Genomic DNA, 19,692 nt, shown 5'->3' on the forward strand with positions numbered 1-19,692 from the left:
GCTTCCTTGAATACGCTGACGTGTCGTAATTTCTCGTGACCTGGTGCGAGATCTCGTTTGAAAGGGTCATCGTTATATGTGGAAGCAATCTAGCTTTGGCAAGTAACAACAAACTTCATGTTTATTCAAAAATTAAGTCAACTTTTCAACGTGAAAAATATTTATCTGTTGTTAGAAACACTTTTGATAGAATAGCTGTTACAAAATTATGGATTTCAAACCATAATATTGCCAATTGAAACTGGCCGTTACAAGAACCGTTGAAACGAAACAGAGATTATGCACCTTGTGTAGTTCGAGTATTGGAGATGAATTTCACTGTGCATAACTGTGTAAAAATGAAAAAAATTCAGAAGATAAGAGATGAATACTTGGACATTTTATTTAGTTTATAGTCGCAGTTACTTAAATTTGATAATCACATTTTTTCATTTGTAAATGATACTATAGCAAGTGTCACAGCTAGATATCTCAGTGATATATTTAATATTTTCAAGACATTGTAAACTAAACATCAGTGTTTCTCTTGGTATATTTCCTCGCCAGTGTCACTTCTTATGTACACAGCTTAATAAATAAAGAAGTAAAATAATGTATGTATGTATGTATGTATGTATGTATGTATGTATGTATGTATGTATGTATGTATGTATGTATGTATGTATGTATGTATGTATGTATGTATTTATGTATGTATGTATGTATGTATGTATGTATGTATGTGTATGTATGTATGTATGTATGTATGTATGTATGTATGTATGTATGTATGTATGTATGTATGTATGTATGTACGTACGTACGTACGTACGTTCGTACGTACGTACGTATGTATGTATGTATGTGGTTGTGTGTGTGTGTGTGTATGTATGTATGTATGTATGTAAGTATGTATGTATGTATGTATGTATGTATGTATGTATGTATGTATGTATGTATGTATGTATGTATGTATGCATGTAGAGTAAAGTAGAGTATATTTTATTTGGCACAGCATTACGTCATACAAGAACATAATTTATGGTGAATGATATACAGATACAATTTAACTACACAACAATAAAATATCACTACTAATAATTTCAAAAAAGTTAAACTATAAATTTGACTCTGAGTATTAGCGTTAATGAACTTACCCAGACTGTTGGCAATAAAACCATCCTTAGTTCTCATTAGTTAATGGAATGCATCAATATTTGTTAGTTTTGATATGGTTTCATCGTAAACTGATAACTGATTGATTCTGGCTTTATTTATTGAATGTTTTTTTTACATTCTAGTAAAGCATGAATTTCATTGCCAACAGACTGTATTGCCACACATATTACAAAATCTTTGCTCTGGAGGTACGCTAATGTAACTTAATTTTTCAATTGGTAAATTATGTGTTGATATTCTGAATTCGGTGATGCTAATTCTGTGACTGACATTATGCTCTAAGTCTAGATATGGTTCAAATCATAGGTTAATTTGAATTTGTTGTAAGTGTGCAATTAATTATTATTTAATTTGTGAAGATTTGGTACCCAAATGTTATTCAGATATGTACCCAAATGTTATTCAGATATATTTAATTTAGTTTACTTTCAAATGTTTGAACATTTGAATTTGTTGTAAGTGTGCAATTAATTATTATTTAATTTGTGAAGATTTGGTACCCAAATGTTATTCAGATATGTACCCAAATGTTATTCAGATATATTTAATTTAGTTTACTTTCAAATGTTTGAACATCATTGATGTCATCACCAGCTTTAGTTACATGCAATATTTTCTCACTGAAAGTTGACCATATATTAAATTTGCTAATTTTTTCTGTGATGAAAGCATAGTGAACTAGTTGATCACAATCTTTACTTTTTATTCTTTTCCAGAATTTTAACTCTTGAACACAAACTTTTACAATAACTGGATAAACTGATTTATAGTTCCATATGCATTTCTATGTATGTATGTATGTATGTATGTATGTATGTATGTATGTATGTATGTATGTATGTATGTATGTATGTATGTATGTATGTATGTATGTATGTATGTATGTATGTATGTGTGTATGTGTGTATGTATGTGTATGTGTGTGTGTATGTATGTATGTATGTATGTATGTATGTATGTATGTATGTATGTATGTATGTATGTATGTATGCATGCATGTATATGTGTGTGTGTGTGTATGTATGTATGTATGTATGTATGTATGTATGTATGTATGTATGTATGCATGCATACAACTACATAATACATACACACACACAAACACAGCTTCAGTGTCATGCATATAGCCTTTGAACAAGTTCTGTTCAAAGCTGTGAAGTGCAAGAAACGTTGCACTCTAGACTAGAGCATGTTCAGAAAATGTATCAGCTATATTTACCGGTTACTTCCATGTCACACAGAGAGCAATGTCTAGTATACTAGTCACTTAGGCCATTCTCATCACTTAGGCCATTCTCATTTTCGCGCCTTTTTTCAAGTTTCCAGTCACGTAAAACTTGTTAGTTTGTAACAAAACTATTAATGGTTGCGTGCAACAGTACATTCCATATACATGAGGTTCATTTTCAGTGGTTCTTTTCTTTGTCATACAATAAAACTGATAGACTAGTAAAGTAATATTTGTATATTTCTATTTAATAATCTAGTCATTAGATCATATTTGGAAGTGCTCATTTGCATTCTCTTTACATATTTTGTTTACTTTGGACGCGTTTCAGCCAATGACAGCGCGCTAAATTATTTCCGAATATAGCAGTCGCACCGTCTATCAACAAAATATACCATTTAAAATTGATAAGTCAATTACGACACGGAAACAATAATTGGGGGATGTCCGGTAACTATATTCTTGAAATATGCTTTTCAGCCCTTCACATTTTTGAGTAAGAAAAATTTCAACAGTGTTCGTGAAATACCGGGTTGAAATATTAATATTTCGATACGGCACTATTTACCTGTTGGGCAAGCTTTGTCAGAAATTACGTCACTTCCTTCATTTACAGCCCACATTTATATGATCATGCAAGAGAGACAACATCTACTGTCTACACCAATTTGAAACAAAAGGGGTCTTGATGTCACATCGTTACACACGTACACAGAACATACGTATGCATGTTGTGTTAAAAGCTAATAAGCTATACAAGATGATCGTTACAATGTTGCGAACTATCACCGTGAAACCGAAATTAGAAGTACCACAGACATCAATTTGGTACAATCTGAATACAAGGGTGACTTTCATTCTTTTGTCATGTAAATAAACTTCTACAAAGAACACGAGTTTTGGGATATCCCATACGACAAGCCGTTTAGTATGGGAAGCCGTTCAGGCCAAAAATATTTTTTTATTTTATCTGTAGTATTTTATATTTTTCGTACTTACAAACTAATTTTAACAGTTTATGTACTTTTATTCCATGTTCACATTATTTTAATTGAAATAAGTTTTCATTTATTTGAGAATATTGTTTTACTTTTCGTCAAACCAGAATTTTTTTAAGGATTATATATAATTGAAAGTCAAAATATATTTTTTGTTAAAGTTTTTTATTTTATTTTTTAAATTATTTTTTTTTTAAATTTTCAACTTTATTTTTTTCTTTCCCAACTTTTTTTTTTGGCCGAGTCTGCTGACAGGCGCCGGTGCAGAGCACGTCGTGCTCGTACCAGGCGCCTGTCACGAGTACGAGGCGTGACCTTTGACATCACGTTCTTATTACCTTCGAAATTGATCGCTCAAACATTATATCAGATCTCAAAACTGTTAATTGACGTGATAGTATCTGTTTTTTCCAACAACCGCGACTTCAGCCGCGTACGATCCATGTGCAACGGGTAAAGGTATTTCCAATGGGTCAGTCAGGTACTTCTAAGTTCTAGTACGAGCGCACATGTTGACGTCGACCTGCTGTATTACATACGTAGACGTGTTGTTCTCAACTTTGCATGTGTACTCAGAACACCGAGAGAATGTATACTACAATGTACGATGAAGTAAACTGAATCTTTACAACAACAACAACAACAACAACAACAACAATGATAACAAGGCGATAATAGCTGGTTTAGGTTGATATGTAATACAGCAGGTCGACGTCAATATGTGCGCTCGTACAAGAAGTAGTACCTGACTGACCCATTGGAAATACGCGTTCGCTTTTCCTCACGTTTTTGTTCCTAAAGCTGTTTTGCTCACGCTCACAGTATAGTGTACCATCTTATTTCAATTCTGGTCAGTTTCACAATAATGAATGTAATTGTTATTGATGCAACAAACTTTAGTTGTTTTAGATTAACTACCTATACCCTTTGCACATGGATCGTGTCCTACGTAACATCATGTAATACATCATACATGCGGTCGATAACCTTAACGTGACGGTGTACACATGTGTGTACGCGGCTGAAGTCGCGGTTGTTGGAAAAAACAGATACTATCACACGTAAATTAACAGTTTTGAGATCTGATATAATGTTTGAGCGACCAATTTCGAAGATAATGAGAAGGTGTATTTGACGCCGAAACACGTCGTAATGGATGTCGAAGGACATGCCTGTCACGAGCACGACGTACTCGTGACAGGCGCTGGTCAGCAGACTCGGCCCCCCCCCCAAAAAAAAGTTGGGAAGAAAAAAAAAAAAGTTGAAATTTTTTTTTTAGATTTAAAAAATGAAATAAAATAACTTTAACAAAAATATATTTTGACTTTCAATTATATATAATCCTTAAAATAATTCTGGTTTGACGAAAAATAAAACAATATTCTCAAATAAATGAAAACTTATTTCAATTGAAATAATGTGAACATGGAATAAAAGTACATAAACTGTTAAAATTAGTTTGTAAGTACGAAAAATATAAAATACTATAGCAAAAATAAAAAAATAATTTTGGCCTGAACGGCTTCCCATAGTTTAGGCCAAAATTATAATTTTATGTTAGTTGTAGTATTTTACATTTTTCGTACTTGCAAACTAATTATATAATTTTATTCCATGCTCACATTATTTTAATTGAAATAAGTTTTCATTTATTTGAGAATATTGTTTTATTATTCGTCAAACGATAATTTTTTTAAGGATTATATATAATTGAAAGTCAAAATATATTTTTGTTATTTTTTTATTTTTTTTTTTCAACTTTTTTTTTCAACTTTTTTTTTGGCCGAGTCTGCTGACAGGCGCCTGCACGAGTACGTCGTGCCCGTGACAGGCACCGGGTTCGAGCACGACGTGCTCATGGCCGGCGCCTGTCAGCAGACTCGGCCAAAAAAAAAGTTGAAAAAAAAGTTGAAAATAATCTAATATAAAATATATCCCAGGTAGATGATTGTAAAATTTATTTTTCCGTAGAGTTTATATCCGATTTAGATAAAGATTCACCTGTGCATTTTCGAACTCGAAATCACACTATAGTAACCACGATGGCGGGGAGTAAGGTGAGTCGTCCGTCGACTTCACTTTGTATAGTAGAGTGCACGTGAGTACATAATGACATGTCTGATAGTACATGTAGTTTGTCATCCACGGCAATCAACGAGGTGTGCGTCATGTGTATTTACACCCTACCCCTTCCTTGCTTGTTTGACGTATTAAATATCATTCGATGAATACATAGAATTTGTTTTAATATCGTATTAAGATTTCTTTATTTTTGACGCGGTGCACGGGGCTGGCATGAATACTAGTCTAGTAGACGTGTGACTAAAAGCTATATAGTTACCATTTGCAATAAGGATTCCTCCAGTAAATCATGCTCATTGTATGAACTTGTCAGACATTCAATGGGATTTGACCGAAAACATTCACGAAAACCGAATAATTCTTTTCGTATTATCAATCTTATTTACAAATGTCAAATAATCTGTAATATACTTTACTCCATTCTTACTAACATTGGCAAGGACCGACACGGAACAATTATCAAAAGTATGTCAAAGTCCAAGTGCTGTAAACACATATAGGTATGAGCGTACAAATACAGTGCGATGAAATAAAATTGTCAACAAACCTAAATAGTAATTACCGTCGATAAAAAGAAACGTCTTTATAACAAATATGCGGATGCGGAAAAAAAAACTTACATTTTGTGAGCTTTTAATCACGTGTCACTCGGTCAAAGGAAGCCTATCTAGTACGGGGCTAAGTACGAGGAGTTGGGAGAAAATCATACACGATGACGATCGCGCCGCTGTTGTGAATCATTATGTATACGTGAAAATATAGGCAAAGCATTTCGATAAACCCACACGTTTTTCTTCTGAAAGTAAAAGACACACTTTGCACTTGTCTAGTGTTGTCTGAGACTGGACGAGTTATGAGTACAGTCTGAGAGAATCTAGATCTGGCGTGGATTTGTATGAGTTGTCCTTGAAGTGTACTGAATCAAATCTTGGTATTTCAAACAAGCACGGGGGATTATGTGCCAACTCAAGTATATATTATTGTACATATTTTCATTTAATTATATTTATTATGAACTATATATACCAGTACTTTGTATTATCACCCGATTGTTATTCGAATGAGCAAATAGACATTATAGACGATTGTTATGTACGTACGTAGAAAAGTACCCCTCTTCTGGTTGAATTGATCCATTGCAGGTTACATGTAAAGTTACAAATAACATACACCAATAGCAAGGACAAGCAATTCTCTTCAAATGGTTTTGCCTCGCCTGTCGAACACTACGAAAACTTTGAAGGTCGAGTTAGGCTTGGGTGTCTCTGTCTACGTCTGCAACGTCGTGCAACTTTTATTATTTTTTTATTACAAGGGAATGCATGTGTGTCGTTCAAATTGCCGCCGTCACGCGTCAGAGGTGTCACAGTATACCACGGAAGTAGTGATTACCATGGAAATGGGGATACTTCCTTGAATATACTGATACGTATTAACATAAATAATTATATAATATTAAAAAAAACAAAGGTGATTTTTTTTTTCTAACTGGGATATGTGCAAGGCAGAAAAACTTACTTTATGGAAATATAATGACGAGACACCCACCCCAAATTTTGTTTTCATATCTTAATTAACATAACAATTTTGTTACAAATGTACAAAGCTTGACATCTGAAGATATACATGAACAATGTGTTATACTAAAATAGCTAATCGTATAGTTTGCATACATTTGGAAGTAACATAAAGCATAGACTATAATTTATACTAAGATTTTAAGGAAAGTTATTCAAGTTATTGATGAAATTATGCTAACGACGCCTTCTTGTCCATTTTTACTTCTGGATCGTAAAAACTGTGATATTAACATATAAAGATGGAAAATCGCAAACTTCCTATAGATACACGTTCGTTATACCACATTGTAGGTGAAGTCATCCTATTTCATTTTATTTATTGGACTCCGACATTCCATTTTATTACTATGGTATGTAATTCAAACGGGGGCGACTCATTCCGACTTTGCGGTCAGAGCGCTTTCACAAATCTTGCGCCGTTTTCCGACTATTTGCATTCCGCGAGAAACAATTGATTAGAATATGGTGTGCACCCACGGGTGTGTTATGTAAGGATGTTGTTAACACCACTTGTAAATTCCCACTGAGTAAAATTCTGACTGTAGGTAGACGTTGATTGGCTGCCACACAATATAACATGTGTAATACTTGCTCGTTAATACTGACCTCACATATAGACAATGATTTCCCACCAAAACGTAAAATCACAGGTGATGGATTCATTTTTGCTCTTTATCTTGATTGGTTCTCATTACCTTTTCAAATACTTGTAAATCAGTCCAGCTACGACTACAGCTCAAAAAATTCAAAATGGCTACACATCTATCTGTAATGTCTGTCTGTGAATTGCTGAGGCTCGATGGAAGATGCGACTTGCGAAGACGGAGGAAGCCCAAAGTTGTGCCTACCTGTTTGGTTGGGATAACTGACATCATGCTAAGATAGATTTTATTTGCGTCGTTTTTGACATCATGCTATTTTTTCGCTTGTACGGATTGTGTTGGGTTGGGTTATGTGGGCAATGGACAACAGTTTGGCCAGTTCCATTGTCTAGGAGAAGCAAAAGGTATAGGATCGATTAGTTGAAAAAAGTTGAAAAATTTGGGTCAAAAATTACATGACTGCATAGTTACGTGAACAAAATTAATGGAAGCGTTGTATTTTGCCACTACCAGTTCAAAAAGAAGCTAACATAAATTTAATGTCCGGCACTTTCGCACATTTAGTCACCAATGACTTTAATTAATTCACTAATATTTAATATTTCTCCTCGTCAATGCATGTCCAATTGACTTTTAGAAATGGAATTGTATCATAGACGTCAGTCTCTCATCATATATGTTTACGATGAAAAAAAAAGAATTCAGCAAAGAAAAAAAAATTAAAAACCAACCAAGTGGGCACAATAATGGAGCTGGACAAGACGACCAGAGACAGTTGGATGGGATTATCAATCTCAAGGCAGACGTGAGTTAATAATTGTCTTATAAAGATTTTAATCAATGTTATTGGAACATTAGAAGGTAGAGACTTTCATGTCTGCAGTATGTAACAGAATAAGATATTACAATATCAATGAATGCTATATATTGAAAAAGTAAATTTTTAAACTATTGTTTGATTAATTCACTTTCAGATGGAACATCCCCAAGATGGATGGATGTGATTTTCAATCTCAAGGCAGAAGTGAGTCAATAATTGTCTTATATATAATATATTTTTTGTCTTTTTTGAAATGGTATTGGTGTCTTAGGTCGCTCTCATTATAGCTGTATTTTTGTGTGTGATTTTGAGGGCTTTTTCGTCTGTTTTCGTGTTTTTTTTTCGTTTCGACGTTTAACCCGGATCAAATGCTACAATTCCTCTAATTCAAACGCAAATAGACAGAACTGATTCAAATCTGAATCTGTAGCGGTTTTGCTATATCACTTTTACTATAGTACGCAACAACCGCTACAGATCCCCCTATCTAACGCTCCCCTCTAAAATGTGTTCCGGATCAGGGAGCACATTTTGTTGTTGTTTAATATGTCATCCCCTAACCTTTAACCTAGCTCGTACTATAATCATAAAAATGGTGAAGTGTAATAATGTGTGTAAGGTAGCGAGGTAACTACTTGTTTAATAAGTCATACATGACAGTTCAAAGTTGAGGTTTGTGCAATTTAAAAATATCAAGAATTTGAAGCCCACTAAATAAATGGTTGGAATGTGCAGAGATACAACTAAAAGAATAGCCTGGACTGCCATTTTTGAGACTTGTGAATCAGCGTGTTCATTTTAAGCCGGCCACCGACCAGTTTGCCCGGCTATTCTGTCAATTGGGTCGGCTATTCAGCGGCTAAAAATTTACAAATTAAATGCAAAATTGGTTTTGTACTTTGATTATTTCAAATTTCTAAGAAAAGCCTAAAAAATGAAATCTCTATTTCCGTTAGTAACGAAATATAGACGATCTGAATCGATCGTACTCAATATGTTATCGTGCACGGAATATCGAGTTGACATACGGGTGGGTAGATCTACTCAATCGAGCACGAGTGTCAATCGAACATTACCGAACGTGAGAAATGGAACGGAGCTCGGAGGCATTGGCTTCCGATTGTTTCCGAAACTTACCGAAAATCCAAAGATCGGCATTGAAAATGGCGTCGTCCAAGAAACGTAAAGTACATCTCGTAAATACCACCCTCGAATATTTTGGTTTTTCAAAGAGAGGTCGAACTAAGTTTGGTAGGTTGAGTTGCAACACTGTTCAGAGTGTAGGAATTTTCAATTAATTGTATAATTTGAATAACAAATCGCACAAATGACAGGATTTCTGATCGTGATCATGATATATTATATGACAAAGTTGCCAATCATGATAATGTACTTTGACAGATCGCAACATATTGGCTGTTCAACTAAGTTCTAGTTCAGCATCACACGAAGGCGATCATTTAAGCTTATGTGATTTAAGTGACGTCTGTGATGGTTATCGTATTGAATCCTGTCGGAGTTTACAAATAAATGACAAACGTGTTGTTTTTGAATATTGATGACACTGATAAAATATACTCCATTATCTCTAAACTTGTTTACATACTACATGTACAAAGGTGTACATGTACGTGAGCTTTGAATTTTAATTTAGATTGTTTTAATGGTTTAACCGATGTAGTTATAGCCATTTCTGTGAATTATTTTTGTTGTTGACAACTTCGATAAATTTATGGATCAACAGATCTTGAATATGAAAATCTTTGACTGTTTTTGGCGACGTTTCATTTTTCTGGTAAAGTGCATACATTGAAAATAATGTTAAGTTTTAAAGTAATAATAAAGTTACCTTTTTTGAAATCTAGTTTTGAAGCAACTATGTATCACTACTATATAAAATGGAGTGAGCAGTTCTATTGTCTAAAGTTTGAAAGTGTGTACTTTTATTTTTGAAATTCTAAACCAACATTGTTTAACTAAATGCAGACAACAATGGATGGTTATGCACTACTCGTTTTAAAATTCCATAGCTAATTACAAAACAATTGAGATGTACAGCAGTGTAGATAGAACATCTGTTCACTTTTGGGAGAATGATCAGTGAAATTTTCTTTTAGGGTGATTAAAAGTACATAACATCCTCTTTCAGAACTTATTTGTAGATAAAGAAGAGACCAATAATCTGAGACTAGTACATGTACAGTACAAGTAGTTAGTCAGTTACCAGTCAGTCACTCATCATGTAGTACAAATGAAGCAGTCAGTCAGTCACCTGTCAGTCAGCCACCAAGTAGTACATGTACATTACAAGGAGTCAGTCAGTTAGTCAGTCACTAGTCAGTCACTAGTCAGTCAGCCATCATTTAGTATAACACTGTCAGTTACCAGTCAGTCAGTCACCAGTTAGTCAGTCATCAATTAGTCAGCCAGGTACACCGGTGCTGATATCTAAACAACACAAGCATGAGTGTCCTTTTACACCAGGTCCTGATGTTGCTCGGCAAACAATACAGAATGCCTTTGTTGAAAGAAGTGACTCAGATCACCACCACATTGTTCATAACTAATATGATTCTGATTACAACAGTGACTATGATTCATATTGATTCTCATTTCATGTAGGTAACTGTGGTCCAATTTTAAAGCAATTTCTATGAACTATAAGTGCACAAAATGCCTTAAAATTTTTACTCACTGAGGGGGGACACTCCCGTCCCTGGAACCCTCCACCAAGAGGAGAACCTTGTGACACTACACATTTATTTAATGATATGGGTTGATAATGTGTTGGTACAAGCATGGATATATGGTACTATGGGTAATCAATTTCCTCAACAACAGATCTCAAAGGGTTTTTGTCAACGTTCATCTGTCGGATTCGCTTCAAACTTGTACTGGCTCTCCTCAGGGATGTGTATTGTCTCCGCTGCTCTATATCCTTTATACAGATGATTGTAGAAGTAAACATGATGGCCGTCATCTTGTAAAATTTGCAGATGACAGTGCCCTTGTCTCACTTCTGCAGGGGTCAGAACTACATCACGGACCCGCACTAGATGAATTTGTAAACTGGTGCGACAATTCCTATCTGAACTTAGATATATCTAAAACAAAGGATATGATCACCGACTTTAGGAGACAACAACATAGTGTTGAGGAGACCACAGTACATGGTCAAGTAGTCGAATTAGTACGACAATATCCTTATTTAGGTTCCATCCTTAATGACAAGTTACAATGGGATATAAATACAGAGGCTATTTTGTAAAATGGTCAGCAGCGTTTGTACTTTCTTCGGAAACTGGCATCTTTTTCAGTAGATAACACCATACTATCATTGTTTTACAAATCTTTCATTGAAAGCTTTTCTGTTATCTGCTGGTTTTGTAATTTAAATTTGATGAACAGAAATTCTCTGGAAAGAATTGTCACCATAAGTTCAAAAATTATTGGCGTACCACAAAGAAGTCTTTTGTCATTTTACAATCAACAAATCGTGAGAAAGGCTCGTTCAATTTTAGATACAGACCACATTTTAACACATGAATTCGATTTCCTTCCATCAGGAAGACGTCTTAGATGCCCAACTTAAAGGACAAACCGTCATAAGAACTCTTTTATTCCATCTGCTGTGCGGCTTTTAAATAAGACATTTTAGATACTCATTTTTTAGTAAGAATTGTTTTTAATGTTCTGTAACCTCTTATCGTGTTTTTTTCTTTGTACCAGTCTGTTGCCTCTTATTTTCCGTCTATATTTGTTGTGTATATTTGATGTATGTTCTGTCCGCCAAAATGAATTGCCCATTTGGGATAAATAAAGTTATTGAATTGAATTGAATTGAATTGAATTGAATATTAATGTCTATCACATAAGTAATCCTTGAACAATTGCAAAGGTAATCCCCTAATGGACCACTTTGGAAAGAATAATTTCATGATTAATAGTATCAAAAGCATTGGAAAAGTCCAGAAAATGCCAAGAGTAACTCTGCCTTCACCCGTCATCATACGCATCTAAACTCAATCCAACATGTGTTATTTTAGTGTTTTTCTTGCATCGATATTTGATCGAATGTCATCGGCCTAACTCACTGATTTTTATATCATATTTCACAACGGAAAGTTGCTAGCTGCGACTATTTTATTTCTATTCCCAATGGCTATTTGATGTGTCCCAATTTTAAACACAAATATTTAGTTTTGTGGCTACAGAACCTGGTGATGCGCTATCAAGATCATTCATTCTTGTGTGTAAAATAGTAAGCGTTCACATTCGTGATATAAGAGTTCAGCCATGCTGATATAGTGAGGTCTTGAGACAGTTGTCATTATTCATATTTCATTGTAAGTCAGATGTACAATACTAATAAATCATGTCTTAATTTCTTGCAAGTACAGTAAGCTATAAATACTATCAATCACACTTTAGCAATGATTACTGGTAATAATTCGGAGGTAATTGTCAGGCATACAATATAAAGACCAGTGAATGTAATAATTTCAGACTGAATGATAGTCTAAGAGTATTTGTAAGCAGACATGTTCATCAGAGCTCACACAGAAATCTTTTATACTTTATCTCAAGAATAGTACAGGTACACTGAACAATGACATGTACTGCACCTGTCCTTTGCTAACGTATTAATGGGCTTTGAGGTACACAAATTGACCAGATTTACTGGTGCTTTGATCAAGAATTATGAACAAAAATATTGAAGCTTTAAATTATTGCCAATAATTGCAGTGTGCAAGTTACTTAGAAAATACTGTTGTCAAACAGAACTTTAATTGCTAGTAAAAAAAGATATACTGTTCTTTACAGATGAAATAGTTGCTAGTAACACTTCTTGACTCCAGTGTCGAATTAAACTTCGAGAGGTCTGAACATGACAGGTTGTATATATTAACTGACTAGACAGGGTTTGTATATTAACTGACTTTATAGGGTGTATATACTAACTGACTAGATAGGTTGTATATATCAACTGACTAGACAAGGTTCTATATATTAACTGACTAGACAAGGTTCTATATATTAACTGAGTAGATAGGTTGTATATATCAACTGACTAGATATTTTGTATATATCAACTGACTAGATAGGTTTTATATATCAACTAACTAGACAAGGTTCTATATATTAACTGACTAGACAGGTGGTATATGTTAACTGACTATTCAGGGTGTATATAATAACTGAACTGACTAGAAAGGTTGTATAAATTAACTGACTTGATAGAGCGTATATATTAACTGACTAGACAGGTTGTATATATTGACTAGACAGGTTGTATATATTTGCTGACTAGACAGGTTGTATATATTGACTAGACAGGTTGTATATATTTGCTGACTAGACAGGTTGTATATATTTGCTGACTAGACAGGTTGTATATTTTAATTGACTAGACAGGTTGTATATATTGACTGACTAGATATGATGTATATATTTACTAACTAGACAGAATGTACATATTAACTGACAAGATTGGGTGTATATATTAACTGACTAGACAGGATGTATTTATTAAATGACCAGACAGGATATAAATATTAACTGACTTTATAGGGTGTATATATATAATAACTAGATAGGGTGTATATATTAACTGACTAGACAGGATGTATATATTAACTGATGAGACAGGTTTTATATATTAACTGACTAAAGAAGTGGTATATTTTAACTGACTAGAGAGGTTGTATATAAATACTGACTAGACAGGATGTACATATTAACTGAGTAGATTTGGTGTACATATTGAATGAAAAGAGAAGATGTACATATTAACTGACTAGACAGAATGTATATATTAACTGTCTAGACGGGGTAGTATCTGTTAACTGACTAGCCAAGGTTTGTATATTAACTGACTTTATAGGGTGTATATATTAACTGAATAGATAGGTTGTATATATTAACTGACTACACAAGGTTCTATATATTAACTGACTTTATAGGGTGTATATATTAACTGAATAGATAGGTTGTATATATTAACTGACTACACAAGGTTCTATATATTAACTGACTTTATAGGGTGTATATATTAACTGAATAGATAGGTTGTATATATTAACTGACTACACAAGGTTCTATATATTAACTGACTAGACAGGATGTACATATTAACTGAGTAGATTTGGTGTACATATTGAATGAAAAGAGAAGATGTACATATTAACTGACTAGACAGAATGTATATATTAACTGTCTAGACGGGGTAGTATCTGTTAACTGACTAGCCAAGGTTTGTATATTAACTGACTTTATAGGGTGTATATATTAACTGAATAGATAGGTTGTATATATTAACTGACTACACAAGGTTCTATATATTAACTGACTTTATAGGGTGTATATATTAACTGAATAGATAGGTTGTATATATTAACTGACTACACAAGGTTCTATATATTAACTGACTTTATAGGGTGTATATATTAACTGAATAGATAGGTTGTATATATTAACTGACTACACAAGGTTCTATATATTAACTGACTTTATAGGGTGTATATATTAACTGAATAGATAGGTTGTATATATTAACTGACTACACAAGGTTCTATATATTAACTGACTTTATAGGGTGTATATATTAACTGAATAGATAGGTTGTATATATTAACTGACTACACAAGGTTCTATATATTAACTGACTAGACAGGATGTACATATTAACTGAGTAGATTTGGTGTACATATTGAATGAAAAGAGAAGATGTACATATTAACTGACTAGACAGAATGTATATATTAACTGTCTAGACGGGGTAGTATCTGTTAACTGACTAGCCAAGGTTTGTATATTAACTGACTTTATAGGGTGTATATATTAACTGAATAGATAGGTTGTATATATTAACTGACTACACAAGGTTCTATATATTAACTGACTTTATAGGGTGTATATATTAACTGAATAGATAGGTTGTATATATTAACTGACTACACAAGGTTCTATATATTAACTGACTAGACAGGTTGTATATGTTAACTGCTATTCAGGGTGTATATATAAACTTACAAGATTGGGTGTATATATTTACTGACTAGACAGTTTGTATATATTAACTGACTGGATAGGTTGTACATATTAACTTACTAGACAGGGTGTATATATTAACTGACGAGACAGGATGTATATATTAAATGTCTAGATAGGGTGTATATATTAACTGACTAGACAGGATGTATATATGAACTGACTAGAGAGGTTGTATATATTAGGTGACAAGACAGGTTGTATAAATTAACTGACTTCATAGAGCGTATGTGTTAAATGACTAGACAGGTTGTATATATTTTCTGACTAGATAGGTTGTGTAGATTAACTGATTAGACAGGTTGTATATTTTAACTGACTAGATAGGTTTTATATATTAACTGACGAGACAGGATGTATATATTAACTGTCTAGACTGGTTGTATATATTAACTGACTAGATAGGTTGTATATTTTAACTGACAAGACATTATGTATATATTAACTGACTAGACAGGATATATATAAGCTGAATAGACGGATTGTATATATTAACTGAATAGACAGGGTATGTATAATAATTGACTAGATATGATGTATATATTAACTACCTAGACAGGATGTATATATCTACTGACTAGACAGAATGTACATATCAAATGACAAGACAAGATGTACATATTACCTGACTAGACAGGTTGTATAGATTAACTGACTATTCAGGGTGTATATATTAACTAACTAGATAGGTTGTATATATTAACTGATTAGACATGATGTATATATTTACAGACTAGACATAAATGTACATATTAACCGAGTAGATAGGGTGTATATGTTAACTGAAAAGACAGGATGTATATATTAAATGTCTAGATAGGGTGTATATATTAACTGACTAAAGGGGTTATATATTTTAGCTGACGAGATAGATTGTATATATTAACTGACGAGATAGATTGTATATGTCAACTGACTAGATAGGGTATGTTTATTAACGGACTTTTAAGGGTATATATATATATATATATATATATATATATATATATATATATATATATATATATATATATATATATATATATATATATATATATATATATATTTATTAGGGTGTATATTTCAACTGACCAGACAAAGTTCAATATATTAACTGACTAGATAGGGTGTACATGTACATATTAATTTACTACACATGGTGTATACAAATGTATATTAACTGACTAGATAGGTTATATATATTAATTGACTAGACAGGTTGTATATATTCGCAGACTAGACAGGTTGTATAGATTAACTGAATTCACTATTTTTTTAAATTCACTTTAATATGGAACACCCGAAATGAATAGCAAGACCCAAGATTGATTACCAAGACCCAAGATGAATAGCAAGACCCAAGATGGATGGATGTGTTTACCAATCTAAAGGCAGACGTAAGTTAATAATTGTCTCATAAAGTGATTTTACCTGATATTAATTACTATTACACATTGGAACATTAGAAGTTAGAAACATTTCCTTTACCTATCAAGACTGCAGCGTGTAGTAAAAATAATATACATTACAATATCAATGAATGCTATGTATAAATTGCTAAACTATTTTGTTTAATTCACTTTCATATGGAACACCCGAGATGAATAGCAAGACCCAAGATTAATTACCCAGACCCAAGATGAATAGCAAGACCCAAGATGGATGGATATGTTTACCAATCTCAAGGCAAACGTAAGTTAATAATTGTCTCATAAAGTGATTTTACCTGATATTAATTACTATTACACATTGGAACATTAGAAGTTAGAAACATTTGCTTTACCTATCACGACTGCAGCGTGTAGCAACATTAGAATACATTACAATATCATATTGATAACATAAATTGCTAAACTATTTTGTTTTAATTCACTTTCATATGGAACACCCGAGATGAATAGCAAGACCCAAGATTAATTACCAAGACCCAAGAAGAATAGCAAGACCCAAGATGGATGGATATGTTTACCAATCTCAAGGCAAACGTAAGTTAATGATTGTCTTTTTAAGTGATTTTACCTGATATTTATTACTATTACACATTGGAACATTAGAAGTTAGAAACATTTGCTTTACCTCTCACGACTGCAGCGTGTAGGAACATTAGAATACATTACAATATCAATGAATGCTATATATAAATTGCTAAACTATTTTGTTTCAATTCACTTTCATATGGAACATCCGAGATGAATAGCAAGACCCAAGATTAATTACCAAGACCCAAGATGAATAGGAAGACCCAAGATGGATGGATATGTTTACCAATCTCAAGGCAAACGTAAGTTAATAATTGTCTCATAAAGTGATTTTACCTGATATTTATTACTATTACACATTGGAACATTAGAAGTTAGAGACATTTGCTTTACCTCTCATGACTGCAGCGTGTAGGAACAGTAGAATACATTACAATATCAATGAATGCTATATATAAATTGCTAAACTATTTTGTTTAATTCACTTTCATATGGAACACCCGAGATGAATAGCAAGACCCAAGATTAATTACCAAGACCGAAGATGAATAGCAAGACCCAAGATGGATGGATGTGTTTACCAATCTCAAGGCAGACGTAAGTTAATAATTGTCTCATGAAGTGATTTTACCTGATATTAATTACTATTACACATTGGAACATTAGAAGTTAGAAACATTTGCTTTACCTATCACGACTGCAGCGTGTAGCAAAATTAGTATACATTACAATATCAATGAGTGCTATATATAAATTGCTAAACTATTTTGTTTTAATTCACTTTCATATGGAACACCCGAGATGAATAGCAAGACCCAAGATTAATTACCAAGACCCAAGATGAAAAGGAAGACCCATGATGTATGGATGTGTTTACCAATCTCAAGGCAAACGTAAGTTAATAACTGTCTTTTAAGTGATTTTACCTGATATTAATTACTATTACACATTGGAACATTAGAAGTTAGAAACATTTGCTTTACCTATCACGACTGCAGCGTGTAGCAACATTAGAATACATTACAATATCATATTGATAACATAAATTGCTAAACTATTTTGTTTTAATTCACTTTCATATGGAACACCCGAGATGAATAGCAAGACCCAAGATTAATTACCAAGACCCAAGAAGAATAGGAAGACCCAAGATGGATGGATATGTTTACCAATCTCAAGGCAAACGTAAGTTAATAATTGTCTCATAAAGTGATTTTACCTGATATTAATTACTATTACACATTGGAACATTAGAAGTTAGAAACATTTGCTTTACCTATCACGACTGCAGGGTGTAGCAAAATTAGTATACATTACAATATCAATGAGTGCTATATATAAATTGCTAAACTATTTTGTTTTAATTCACTTTCATATGGAACACCCGAGATGAATAGCAAGACCCAAGATTAATTACCAAGACCCAAGAAGAATAGGAAGACCCAAGATGGATGGATATGTTTACCAATCTCAAGGCAAACGTAAGTTAATGATTGTCTTTTTAAGTGATTTTACCTGATATTTATTACTATTACACATTGGAACATTAGAAGTTAGAAACATTTGCTTTACCTCTCACGACTGCAGCGTGTAGGAACATTAGAATACATTACAATATCAATGAATGCTATATATAAATTGCTAAACTATTTTGTTTAATTCACTTTCATATGGAACACCCGAGATGAATAGCAAGACCCAAGATTAATTACCAAGACCCAAGATGAATAGCAAGACCCAAGATGGATTGATGTGTTTACCAATCTCAAGGCAGACGTAAGTTAATATTTGTCTCATAAAGTGATTTTACCTGATATTAATTACTATTACATATTGGAACATTAGAAGTTAGAAACATTTGCTTTACCTATCACGACTGCAGCGTGTAGCAACATTAGAATACATTACAATATCATATTGATAACATAAATTGCTAAACTATTTTGTTTTAATTCACTTTCATATGGAACACCCGAGATGAATAGCAAGACCCAAGATTAATTACCAAGACCCAAGATGAATAGGAAGACCCAAGATGGATGGATATGTTTACCAATCTCAAGGCAAACGTAAGTTAATAATTGTCTCATAAAGTGATTTTACCTGATATTTATTACTATTACACATTGGAACATTAGAAGTTAGAAACATTTGCTTTACCTATCACGACTGCAGCGTGTAGCAACATTAGAATACATTACAATATCATATTGATA

At 33.0% G+C, this 19,692-nt stretch overlaps 1 protein-coding gene across 1 annotated transcript in view; it reads right to left on the reverse strand.

Annotated features, from left to right (window-relative positions):
- Positions 1-11,326: 11,326 nt before the first annotated feature.
- LOC144440444 (uncharacterized) overlaps positions 11,327-19,692 on the reverse strand; it is a 74,888-nt gene continuing 66,522 nt past the window's right edge. Inside the window, exon 2 of the mRNA XM_078129813.1 lies at positions 11,327-11,572. Coding sequence (XP_077985939.1) covers positions 11,327-11,572 — 246 coding nt within the window. The remainder of the gene's footprint in view (positions 11,573-19,692) is intronic.

Source organism: Glandiceps talaboti, chromosome 9 (genome assembly GCF_964340395.1).
Source record: "Glandiceps talaboti chromosome 9, keGlaTala1.1, whole genome shotgun sequence".
In the NCBI taxonomy this organism is placed as follows: domain Eukaryota; kingdom Metazoa; phylum Hemichordata; class Enteropneusta; family Spengelidae; genus Glandiceps; species Glandiceps talaboti.